The following is a 13,641-nucleotide window of genomic DNA, read 5'->3' as shown; positions in this document are numbered from 1 at the left end:
CAGAGCTGAAAAGGAAGACACAAGAGCAACATGAAAAGACAAGGGAAGGTCTCTGAGCAGCCATTGAAGGGAAAGGAACTGCTGGTGTGTGTGTGAGCGCAGGTGTGTGGACAAGGAGGTGGGGGCAGCCAAGTTAGAGTCCCAACTCCTTGGAATCCATTTGTTATTCTTTTCTTTCTCCCCCACATCTATCTGGTGGTAGTGGGAGTTTAAATTTGCGTTTCTTTTCATTCATTTCCAAATCTTTTTAAAATTTTAGGGTTGGGGGGGGTAGTGGGAAGAGCAGGAAAGGGGAAAGGAGGAGAGTAGGAACAGAAGAGGAGGAGGAGGACATGGAGATGAAGAAGAGTTAAGGAACCGAGCCCCGGAGGAGGTGACAGAGTTAGTTCTTGATAATTGCCTGTATGTCAATGGGGAAATTGAAGGCCTGAATGACACTTTTAAAGAACTAGACTTTCTGAGTATGGCTAATGTGGAATTAAGTTCACTGGCCCAACTTCCCAGCTTAAACAAACTTCTAAAGTTGGAACTTAGTGACAATATAATTTCTGGAGGCTTGGAAGTCCTGGCAGAAAAATGTCCAAATCTTATCTACCTCAATCTGAGTGGAAACAAAATCAAAGATCTCAGTATAGTAGAAGCTCTGCAAAATCTTAAAAATTTGAAAAGTCTTGACTTGTTTAACGGTGAGATCAAAAATCTGGAAGATTACAGAGAAAGTATTTTTGAATTGCTGCAACAAATCACATACTTAGATGGATTTGATCAGGAGGAGAATGAAGCACCTGACTCCGAAGAGGATGATGATGAGGATGGAGATGAAGATGATGGAGATGAAGAGGAAGATGAAGCTGGTCCACCTGAAGGATACGAGGAAGAGGAGAAAGATGATGAGGAGGAGGATAAAGATGAAGCAGGGTCAGAATTGGGAGAGGGAGAAGAAGAAGTGGGCCTTTCTTACTTGATGAAAGAAGAAATTCAGGATGAAGAAGGGAAAGAAGATGAGGAAGAGGAAGAAGAAGGTCTCCGGGGGGAGAAGAGGAAACGAGATGCTGAAGATGATGGAGAGGAAGAAGATGACTAGATCATTCTAAGACCAGATTCCCCAGCATTCCTGGGTGTGCAATAGAGTGATCACATCTTTGTTTTTTCATGTATGATAGCTATCCCTACAGAAGATAATGTGTAACTTTTTATAGAAAAGTGTGGTTTTACTATTTTTGCCTTATCATTCCAGTTAAGATTTACTAGTCTGTTAATGATCATATTGTATATAGAGAAAAAATTTCATTGACACTCCCCCCATTAAGACATTCTCTAGCAATTATATTTAGAAGCTTAATTTTTTCTAATTCAAACTCAAGTTCATTGTATTAGTAATTTTTAGTCTGTAATTAAAACATGATTGCTTTTACACAGGTGAAGTTTGATGCATTTCATTCATAAGATTTTAAAGTTATTTATAAATTAACTGAAATTACAGTCATCTATAATATGAAATGACAGTAGTCTCTTGAATAAGTTGATTTTTTAATAATAATAATTATTATTATTATTATTATTATTATTATTATTTAGAGATGATCCAGGGATCTTTATTTTGAAGGCATTGACTTTTTTTAAATAGCTCAAGATATTTGAGTGGTTTTTTTAGTCACATGAATTAAGTTGGAAAAGTAGAAGCAGAATAATAAAGGTTCTATTCAGCAATACAGTTTGTGGATTTGGGGGAGGTTCTAGTCAGTAATACAATTCATGGATTTTCTGGTGATTGATAAGATTTTATTTTTGAAGGAAAAATTGCCTATACTAAGTAAGACACGCAGGTGAGCCCTCGCTTTAGGCTGCAGATCATAACATGCCAATGGATGTTTATTTCGTTTTGTTTTAGGTGTACATTTTCTCATCAATTTCTTTATGATCACCTTCCCTTCTTATTGATTCCCCTCTCTCTATCCCAAAAGAAAGCTGGGAACTTCTGGATACCCAGAAAACCTTTAGTCTTATACCTCAACCACCTTTTCAGAGCTCTCTGGGTTTTAAACAGAGTGGAAGAAATTGAGAATTTTCGGAGATACAAATATTGTTATTGATACAATTTTAGGCAGCAAGCTCTAAGACCATATAAGTAGGATGAAGAAAGTAAAGAAGCAGGGGAGGGTTTTTGGATTAGCATCAATGTTCATTGCCTGTTGATAATTAATGAGACATTTAAATCAACTTTTAAGTTGGCATCCCCAAATTATTTGGATACAAACCCTGCACAGTATTTATAACTTTTCTGATTAGAACCTTTAGTTGTTCCTATAGTTTTAACGCATTACCAGATGTAGCATTTAATTGGAATATTATAGGCAGTTGGAAAAATATTTGGGATTAAATATTAAAATTAAGACTTATTTTCAAGTGAATGTCCATTAAAATAGAAGAATATTTGGGATAAGTATGAGTGTGTGCTTACTTACACGGTTACTAAATAAAATATAACGAGTACACAAGTACATCTCTGTTTTTGTCATGGAGGCTCCATGTTCAAGGTAACTGCTTTGTTCATATTGACTATCTTAAAATTTTTTCTTTGTTTTGAATATTTGTAAGGTTTTAAAAGTTAGTGTCAGTAAACTAATTGAAGCTATTCTTCTACTGGGACACATTTAAATTACTGAGTGTAGTACTGATACTGCTTGTTTTTTTTTTTTTTTTAGTTTAAAATGTATGACTTGGCATTTTAAAGGATATTTGTGGAGAAACTAAAACAGTTGCACAACTGACTGAAATAAAACACTTGGAATAAATTTAGTAGGGGGATCAGAAAGCACAAAAGATTAACATTTTTTTCTCCTAATTTTTAACAATTGATATGCCCTGCTTTAGTCTCTAAGAATTCTCATTACATACTATGTACAGTTTATAAAAAACTTATTTTTAAAATGAAATCTATATATTGACTTTCTTATCAATCATCTTGTTGTGCAATCAAAATTAGAGTTCTTTGGTTTGAAAACAACACATAGTGAACCTCCAGATAACTTTTAAGAACTTATTTAGCTTTGTGGGTGGTATTTTCATGCAAATAAATAAGGGGATTTTATATTTTGTAGAAGTTTGGGGTCCTATTTTAATACTCTTTGTATTGCAGTATGTATATAGTGCGTTAAGTTCTTTAAGAATCTCTCTGTAGGACTGGGGATGTGGCTCAAGCGGTAGCGCGCTCGCCTGGCATGCATGCGGCCCGGGTTCAATCCTCAGCACCACATACAAAGATGTTGTATCTGCCAAAAACTAAAAAATAAATATTAAAAAATTCTTTAAAAAAAAAAAAAAGAATCTTTCTGTAAACGTTGAGGTTAATACTTTTGTGCAACTATGTTTTTTGAATAAAGCCATGACAGTGTTAAAAACGAATCAAAAAGCAGCACTCATGATCATTCTTTTATTGTTTCTAACTATTCGATATTTTTCCTGTGACTGCTGTAACTTAAGTTTTTGAAACAAAATTGCTTCAAATAAATTGAAGATTTGTTATAATGATTAAAAAAAAAAAGAAAAGGGAAGAAAGTGTCCCAAACAAATGAAGACACCACATCACTAGAATCATTGGCAGCTACAGCAGAAGGAATGACAGAGAAGGAGATTAGGATATACATTATCCTAATAATGTATAAAATAATGTTAAATAATGTATAAAATAATGTTAAAATGTTCTGGGAACTCAAGGAAGATATAAGAGAGCAAATACAGGCAGTGAAAGATCACTTCAACAAGGAGCTACATAAACAAATACAGGAAGCAAAAGATCTCCTTAACAGGAAGATAGAGGTCCTAAAATAAAACCAAACAGACATCCTTGGAAAAAATTAATAAACCAAATTAAAAACCCAAATGAAAGCATCACTAACAGAGTAGACCACTTGGAAGACAGGACATCAGACAATGAAGACAAAATATATCATCTTGAAAAAAATATAGAACACACAGTAATAATGGTAAGAAACCACGAGCAGAGCATTCAAGAAATGTGGGATAGCATAACAAAAACAAATAAGAGTTACTGGGTATAGAGGAAGACATAGAGGTCCAAACCAAAGGAATGAACAATCTATTCAATGAAATAATATCAGAAAACTTTCCAAACATGAAGAATGAATTGGAAATCCAAATTCAAAAAGCCTACAAGACGCCAAGTGTACAAAATCACAACAGATCCACATCAAGGCACATTATACTGAAAATGCCCAACATACAGAATAAGGAGAGAATTTTAAAACCCATAAGAGAAAGGAATCAGATTACATATAAAGAAAAACCAATCAGGATAACAGCAGATTTTTCAACACAGACCCTGAAAGCTAGAAGATCCTGGGACAACATATATCAAGCTCTGAAAGAAAATGGGTGCCAACTGAGAATCTTGAATCCAGCAAAATTAAGCTTTAGATTTGAAGATGAAATAAAAACCTTCCACAATAAACAAAAGTTCAAAGAATTTATAGTTAGAAAACCGGCACTACAAAACATCCTTGGAAAAATATTCCATGAAGACGACAGAAAAAACAACAATGAAAATTAGCAGAGGGAGGTAGTACCCTAAAGGAAAAACTAATCAATGAAGAAAATCAAGTCAAGTTAAATAACAAAAATAAACATGGCTGGGAATACAAACCATGTCTCAATAATAACCCTGAATATTAATGGCTTAAACTCACCAATCAAAAGACACAGAATAGCAGATTGGATTAAAAAAAAAAAAAGACCCAACAATATGCTACCTCCAAGAGACTCATCTCATAGGAAAAGACATCCACAGACTGAAGGTGAAGGGTTGGGAAAAATCATACCACTCACATAGATTGCGGAAGCAAGCAGGGGTTTCCATCCTCATATCAAATAAAGTAGACTTCAAGCCAAAGTTAATCAAAAGGGATAAAGATGGACATTACATACTGCTCAAGGGAACCATACACCAACAAGACATATCATAAATATATATTCCCCAAACAATGGTGCAGCTATGTTCATCAAACAAATTCTTCTTAAATTCAAGAGTCCAATTGATCACAACACAATAATCCTGGGAGACTTTAACACACCTCTCCCACCACTGGATAGATCTTCCAAACAAAAGTTGAATAAAGAATCTATAGAACTCAATAATACAATCAATAACTTAGACTTAACTGACATATATAGAATATTTCAACCTGCATCAAGCAGATACACTTTCTTCTCAGCAGCACATGGATCCTTCTCTAAAATAGACCATATACTATGCCACAAAGCAACTCTTAACAAATACAAAAAAGTAGAGATACTACCATGTATTTTATCAGATAATGTAATGAAATTGGAAATAAATGACAAAATAAAAAATAAAAATTACTCTAACACCTGGAGACTGAACAATATCCTACTGAATAAACAACAGACATCAAAGAGGAGATTAAAAAATTCTTAGAAATAAATGTGAACATAGACACAACATATCAAAATCTCTGGGACACTAAGAAAGCAGTTCTAAGAGGAAAGTTCATTGCATGGAGTTCGTTCCTTAAAAGAAGAAAAAGTCAACAAATAAATGACCTCACTTTACATCTGAAAGCCCTAGAAAAAGAACAAATCAGCATCAAAAGCAGTAGAAGGAAAGAAATAATTAAAATTAGAGATGAATTCAATGAAATCAAAACAAAAGAACCAATTGAAAAAATTGGCAAAACAAAAAGTTGGTTCTTTGAAAAAATAAATAAAATTAACAGATTCTTAGCTACATTAATGAAGAGAAGGAGAGAGAACTCAAATTACCAGCACACAAGATGAAAAAGGTAATATCACAACAAATACTACATAAATACAGAGGATAATTAGAAATTATTTTGAAAACTTATACTTCAATAAAATAGCATATGACTTGCCAAGACTGAATCAGGAAGATATATACAATTTAAACAAACCAAAATCAAGTGATGAAATAGAAGATGCCATCAGAAGCCTACCAACCAAGAAAAGCCCAGGATCGGATGGTTACACAGCCAAGTTCTACAAGACATTTAAAGAAGAACTACTATCAATACTCTTCGACAGCCTACATCTTTTTTTTTTAAGAGAGAGAGAGAGAATTTATTTAAATATTTATTTTTTTAGTTTCGATGGACACAATCTTTATTTTATTTGATGTGGTGCTGAGGATCGAACCCAGTGCCCCTCGCATGCCAGGCGAGTGTGCTACCGCTTGAGCCACATCCCCAGCCCGACAGCCTACATCTTGGGAGCAAAATTTTACCCCCCCACACACATCAGATAGAGCACTAATCTCTAGGGTATATAAAGAACTCAAAAAGCTAAACACCAAAAGCACGAATAACCCAATCAATAAATGGGCCAAGGACATGAACAGACACTTCTCAGAAGAGGATATACAATCAATCAACAAATATTTGAAAAAATGCTCATCATCTCTAGCAATCAGAGAAATGCAAATCAAAACTACCCAAAGATACCATCTTACTCCAGTCAGAATGGCAGCTATTATGAAGACAAACAACAATAAGTGTTGGAGAGGATGTGGGGGAAAAGGTACACTAATACATTGCTGGTGGGACTGCAAATTGGTGCAGCCAATATGGAAAGCAGTATGGAGATTCCTTGGAAATCTGGGAATGGAACCACCCAGCTATCCCTCTCCTAGGACTATACCCAAAGGACTTAAAAACGGCATACTACAGGGACACAGCCATATCAATGTTTATAGCAGCAGAATTCATAATAGCTAAACTGTGGAGCCAACCTAGATGCCCTTCAGTGGATGAATGGATAAAAAAAAAAAAAGCGTGGCATTTATACACAATGGAATTTTACTGAGCAATAAGAGAGAATAAAATCATGGCATGTGCAGCTAAATGGATGGCGTTGGAGAGGATAATGCTAAGTGAAGTTAGCCAATCCCCCCCCCCCAGCCAAAAAAATGCAGAATGTTTTCTCTGATATAAGGAGGCTGATTCATAGTGGGGTGGGGAGGGAGAGCATGGGAGGAATAGATGAATTCTAGATAGGGAAGAGGGGTGGGAGGGAAAAGAAGGGGGCAGGGGATTAACAAGGATGGTAGAATGTGATAAACATCATTATCCATACATTAAGACATGAACTGATGTGAACACACTTTATATACAAACAGAGGTATGAAAAATTTGTTCTATATGTGTAATAATAATTGTAATGCATTCTGCTGCCATGTATTTTTAAAAATTACATAACAATATACTTATGCAGATTTCAATTAAGATTGGGGCAAGAACTTCAGTGTAGATGCTTTTATTATTTGCATATTTGGAGCATTAGTGTAGTTGGGTAAAAATCAGAGATTTCCCATATGTAGCAAAATGAAGTTAAACCCCAGAATCTCTCCATGCACAAAGCTCAACTCAACATGAATCAAGGACCTAGGAATTAGACCAGAGACCCTGTACCTAATAGAAGAAAAAGTAGACCCAAATCTTCATCATGTCAGATTAGGCCCTGACTTCCTTAACAAGACTCCTAAAGCACAAGAAACAAAATTAAGAATCAATAAACTGGATGGATTCAAACTCAAAAGCTTCTTCTCAGCAAAAGAAACAATCACTCAAGTGAAGAGAGAGCCTATAGTATGGGAGCAAATTTTTACCACATGCACATCAGATAGAGCACTAATCTCCAATATACATAAAGAACTCAAAAAACTTAACACCAAAAAAACACAAACAACCCAATCAATAAATGGGCTAAGGAAATGAACCGATACTTCTCAGAAGATGATATACAATCAATCATCAAATATATGAAAAAATGTTCATCATCTCCAGCAATCAGAGAAATACAGATCAAAATTACTCTAAGATTTCATCTCTCTCCAGTCAGAATGACAGCTCAAGAATACAAGCAACAATAAGTGTTAGCAAGGATGCAGGGGAAAAGACACACTCATACATTGCTGGTGGGACTGCAAATTGGTACAACCAATCTAGAAAGTAGTATGGAGATTCCTTTAAAAACTTGGAATGGAACCACCATTTGACCCAGCTATCCCACTCCTCGGTCTATACCCAACACAGTATAGACTTAAAAACTGCAACATAGTCACATTACTGTTTATAGCAATACAATTCATAATAGCCAAACTGTGGAACCAAACTAGATGCCCTTCATTATATGAATGGATAAAGAAACTGTGGTGTATACACACAATGGAATATTATGCAGTAATAAAAGAGAATAAAATTATGGCATTTGCAGGTAAATGGATGGAGTTAGAGAATATCTGGCTAAGTAAAGTAAACCAATCCCAAAAAACCAAAGGTCAAATGTTTTCTCTGATAATCCATAATGGGGAGGGGCATAGAATGAATGGAGGAACTTTGGATTGGGCAAAGGGGGGCGCGGAAGAGGTATGGAGACAGAAAAGATGGTGGAATGAGACACACATCATTACCCTAGGTACATGTATGATGGCATGAATGGTGGGATCCTGCTTCATGTACAACCAGAGAAGTGAAAAACTGTTCCCATTTGTGTACAATGAATCAAAGGGCATTCTGCTGTCATAATGTATAACTGATTAGAACAAATAAATTTAATTTTTTTTTTAAAAAATTACTTTTATGGCCAAAAAACAAACCAAAACAAAATCAGAGACTGCTTTCATAGTTACCATTTCTTGAGAAAAAAAAAAATTCCATAAATGGCCTGAAATGCATTCTATTGCTCTTGAAAATATAGGAGAAATGATTGGACTATCCCCCAAATGCTGCTACCCCTGCCCAAGAAATCTTATAGAATCAAGTACTTCTAAATCATTAGCTTATGTGTTATTTCAAATATCATTAAAAATATATAAAATGAAACTGCTCTGGTCCCATGAGCATTCTGAATGGGCATTCTGAACTAATATGAATCTAAAATAGTGAGTACTTGAATAAAAACAATGACTTCAGCCCATTGGCACAGAATACTTTGTCCTGCCAGTGGAACTTCCACAAGCACCACACCCCAGTGAGGTGGTCACAGGTCTGGAAAGTGGGCTGCCCGGAACTCTATCCCATCAGGAACTTAAGACAGTCAGGGCTTTGCCCCTTAATCTGCCCCACAAGGAGCACATGTATTTTTGCCATCAGACTGTAATCATCATCTCTACATCCTATGTGTTTAAAAAGAAATGGACTGGCAGGCTCATTGACTTATTTCCTGAGAATTAAGCTATCGAATCATAAGGAATGGCTACACATAAAGGCTTAGAGTGTGGTATTCAAAACAATGTATCATTTTACAATGCAGAAATGTCTCAGAGTAATGTCCAAAACTGGAGGTTTTCTGCCTAAAACAGGTCCTACCCAGCTAACTACCTTCTGTTAAAATCCTATGTATTAATAAAAGTCCCCAGAACTTTATTTCATTAGAGAAGCTAACAGAATTCCATGTTGGACAAAGGAAGTTCTTGCTATACAAAATGCAACTTTACTTAAATGTCTACTAAAAAACCTAAATCTCAGTCTTATAGGAGAAAAAATATATAAATAAAAACAGGGAATGTTTCATTTGCTGTGGTAAGCAAAAATGCATATTAAACGACCATGAGTTACCACTTTACATATACTAAAATGCACACACACACAAAAATATCCTAACACTCACTGGTGGAAATGTTGTAGTGAAGCTGCTGTTTTTACTAGAGACACCATATTAAATGTGAACCCTTTAGGAAAGCAATGTACCATGTAGTAAGAGTTAATAATTCCATTATAACAAATTTGTCTTCAGGAACTAATTTGCAAAAGTTTTTTTTTTTTTTGTAAGTACACAAAAGCTATTTATTACAGAATTCTAAAGAATAATTAGAACTATCTATCTGAGTACCCATTATTAGAGGATAGCAAAAGTTAATTCTACAATGTCAACATAATAAAATTAGAAAAACAATAAGGTTATAATGCTAATAAAACCTAAATGAAAACAACAGAATCCAATTTGTCACTGTGTAAACTGTGCACAGGAATAGTAAGGTGACGGGAGCATGAGGGGAATGAGGTGGGGAGACTGCTAGGCTGAGGAACTGTGGGTACAAAGCACAGGATGGACTCACATGGTGTCTTCACTAGTGAGTTGAGTGAACATGATAAACCATGCTATTTCTTTTGCATGGAAGGTAACAGAGTTCTATTTCTTCTTTTTAAAGGAAACAAAAAAAAAATCACAACTTACTGATATTTTGTGCATGGACTGCCACTGGCACCCTCTTCTCAATCCAGATGCCATTTAGACACAGCAAGAGTCTCTGAAGGAAGAGTAGGAGGTCCACTGAAGGAAGAGTAGAAGGCGCAACCTTCCTGGTCTCCTTCAGTGAACTACAAGTGTTACTATTGACACCTGCCCTGGTGTATGGACAAATGGACTACGTTATTGTTACAATTCATCCAACCTCACTCCTACAAAATGGTCGTGTGGTTTCAAGGAACCACAACAGTGATAACATCAACAATGTACGCACAGTGAACACAAGAAATTGGCAAAACCAATATCTCTACTTGATCACATTGTACAACGTAAAGATGACATTGTCCTAGAGAGGAAGTATGCAGTTTGAAAATATTTCCCAAATAATCTCATATCCACAAAACACAAAATTTTCTAACCAGTATTAAAATTTACAAAATGAAAGTTTTAGCTTCCCATCTCCTCCCCTGCAGGGCTGGGGACCAAACCCGGGGCCCTGTGCATGTTAGGCAAGTGCTATGCCACAAAGTATTAGTTTTTTAAAGCCCTAGTAAATATATGAAAAGGTGTCATATTGCCTTTTTTTTTTTTTTTTAAGAATTGCTGGACATTAAAGAAGAAAGCAGCTACCACTGTGGGGTCAGGCACTGTGCTTAGGGGTGTATCCTTTAAGCAATAGGCAACACTACCCATAAGGGAAACATTATTATTATTACCTCATTTCACAGACATAAAACTGAGGAGTAGAAAGAGAGATGAAGCAAATTGCCCAATCTAGTAAATCCCAAAACAGGATTCTGACCTAGGCAGTTTAACTCTAGAAACTCTACCGTCAACCATTCTGAGTACTACACTAGACTACAATTTACTGGCTGATTACCAAACAAACCTGCTGTAGTTGGTTGGTAAAAATGAGCAAGTAGCTAACACAGTATTTCTCCCATTTGAACCTTTATATTCATTCAGCCCTCCATATCTGTGGAATCCACATCCATGGATTCAACCAACCTTGGACTGAAAATATTAAAAAAACAACTTTGCCTTATTGCTGACATGTGCTCCATAGTCAGACCTACAATGGTTATATCTATACTGAACACATACCGATTGTTTCTCTTGTCCTTTTCTCCAAATGATCCAGTACAAGAATCATTTACTTAGCATTTACATTATACTAGGCTTTATAACTAAAGATGGCTTAAAGAATACAGGAGGACACGCACGGGTTATAGGCAACTACTATTACAACTTTATATAAGGGACTTGGGCATCAAAGATTTTGGTATTCTCTGGGGTTCCTGGAACCAATTCCCCTCAGATACTGAGGGACAACTATATTAATACATTAACTTTTGAATAATGAACAGCTTAAAAATAAGTATCTAAATATCTAAATAAACCAAATTTTCCATTCCACAAAATGGAAACAGATTAATATATACATATATATTAATATATTAATGGGGAGGGCATACTGGGGATTTTAACTCAGGAGCACTCAGCTACTGAGCCACAACCCCAGCCATATTTTGTATTTTATTCAGAGATTATATTCCCTGTTACTCCTCTTAAGATTGTTGCTACTCCTAAGCATAGAATGACTTTTTTTTTTTTTGGTTCTTTTTAGATATACATGATAGTAGAGTGTAGAATATATTTTGACATATTATACATACATGGAGTATAACTTCTAATTAGTATCCCATCCTGTGGTTGTACATGATGTGGAATTACACTGTCATATATTCATATATATGTACATAGGAAAATTATGCCCGATTCATTCTACTGTCATTCCTATTTCCATCCTTTCTCCCTTCCCTTCATTCCCCTTTATCTAATCCAATGAACTTTTAATCTTCCCCTCCCTTGTTGTGGATTAGCATCCACATATCAGAGAGAACATTCACACTTTGGTTTTTGGGGGCAGTCTTATTTCACTTAGCATGACAGCCTCCAGTTCCATCCACTTATCAGCAAATGCCACAATTTCATTCTTCTTTATGGCTGAGTAATATTCCATTGTGTATATATAACACATTGTCTTTTTCCATCACCTGTTGTAGGGTACCTAGGTTGGTTCCATGGTTTGACTATTGTAAATTGAGCTGCTATAAACATTGATGTGTCTGCATCATTGTAGTATGCTGATTTAAGTCTTTCAGGTATAAATTGAGAAGTAAGATAACTGAGTCAAATGTAGTTCCATTCCAAGTTTTTTAAGGAATCTCCACACTGCTTTACAGAGTGGCTGCACTATTTGCAATCCCACCAGCAATGTATGAGTGAACCTTTTTCCCCACATCACCACCAACATTTATTTTTACTTGTATTTTTGATAATCGCCATTCTGACTGGGGATGGATGTAGTTTTAATTTCCATTTCTCTAATTGCTAGAGTTGTTGAACATTTTTTCATATATTCATTGACTGATTGTATATCTTCTTCAGTGAAGTGCCTGTTCAGTTCCTTTGCCCATTTACTGATTGGGTTATTCATTTTTCTGATGTTAAGTTTTTTGAGTTCTTCGTATATCCTGGAGATTCATGCTCTGCAGGTGGTAAAAATTTTCTCCCATTCTGTAGGCTGTCCATTCGCATTCTTGATTGTTTCCTTTGCTGTGAAGAAGCTTTTTAGTTTGATAGCATCCATTTATTGATTCTTGATTTTACTTCTTGCGCTTTAGGAGTCTTATTGAGGAAGTCGGTTCCTAAGCTGACAAGGTAGAAAGCTGGGCCTCTCTGGTCTAATGCCTAGGTCCTTGATCCACTTTAAGCTGAATGTTGTGCAGGGTAAGAGATAGGGGTTCAACCTCATTCTACTGCATATGAATTTCCAGCAGAAATAAATTTTTAAGAATAATTACTCTAATTGAAACTGTTATTGAGCTGGGGTTGTGGCTCAGTGGTTAAAGCACTTGCCTAGCATGTGTGAGGCACTGGGTTCAATCCTCAGTACCACATAAAAATAAATAAATAAAGTTATTGTGTCCATCTACAACTAAAAATTTTAAAAAAAACTGTTATTGAGAGAAAAAAACAGAACCAAAAAATTTATTTATTTGCTTATTTATTTTTGTAAAGTACTGGGGATTGAACCTAGGGGCACTTTACCACTGAGCTACTTCTACAGCCCGTTTTATTTATTTTGAGACACAGACTTAATAAGTTGAGGTACTTTCACCAGGAACAACTCTAATTTAAGATCCTCTTGCCTCAGCCTCCCATATTGCAGGAATTACAGACATACACCACCATGCCTAGCTCAGAGCCAAAATTTTTCTAAATTGAACATTAAATTTTTTGTATCATAAATTCAATCTCTGTTCATAATGGTACTTCTGAACACAACTTACTCCTGCTATGTAATCGTATATTTTACATAGTTTGCAAACAGTTGGC

General features: G+C 35.5%; 2 protein-coding genes across 5 annotated transcripts in view; one reads left to right on the top strand and one right to left on the bottom strand.

Moving 5' to 3' along the window:
* Positions 1-13,641, bottom strand: part of Ppfibp1 (PPFIA binding protein 1) — a 199,756-nt gene that overhangs the window by 142,774 nt on the left and 43,341 nt on the right. The gene's annotated exons all lie outside the window — the stretch shown is intronic.
* LOC107148516 (acidic leucine-rich nuclear phosphoprotein 32 family member E-like) lies at positions 88-1,481 on the top strand. The gene has a single exon (XM_048802478.1). It carries the CDS (start codon positions 464-466, stop codon positions 1,082-1,084), a length of 621 nt encoding a protein of 206 aa, XP_048658435.1. The 5' UTR covers positions 88-463; the 3' UTR covers positions 1,085-1,481.

This window comes from Marmota marmota, unplaced genomic scaffold (assembly GCF_001458135.2).
Source record: "Marmota marmota marmota unplaced genomic scaffold, marMar, whole genome shotgun sequence".
Taxonomy (NCBI): domain Eukaryota; kingdom Metazoa; phylum Chordata; class Mammalia; order Rodentia; family Sciuridae; genus Marmota; species Marmota marmota.
Note: the sequence above shows the minus strand (reverse complement) of the source record. Positions and strands in the feature narration are given on the sequence as shown.

Coding starts and splice junctions, on each gene's coding strand:
- LOC107148516 (XM_048802478.1), top strand. CDS start 464: ATGGCTAATGTGGAATTAAGTTCACTGGCCCAACTTCCCAGCTTAAAC.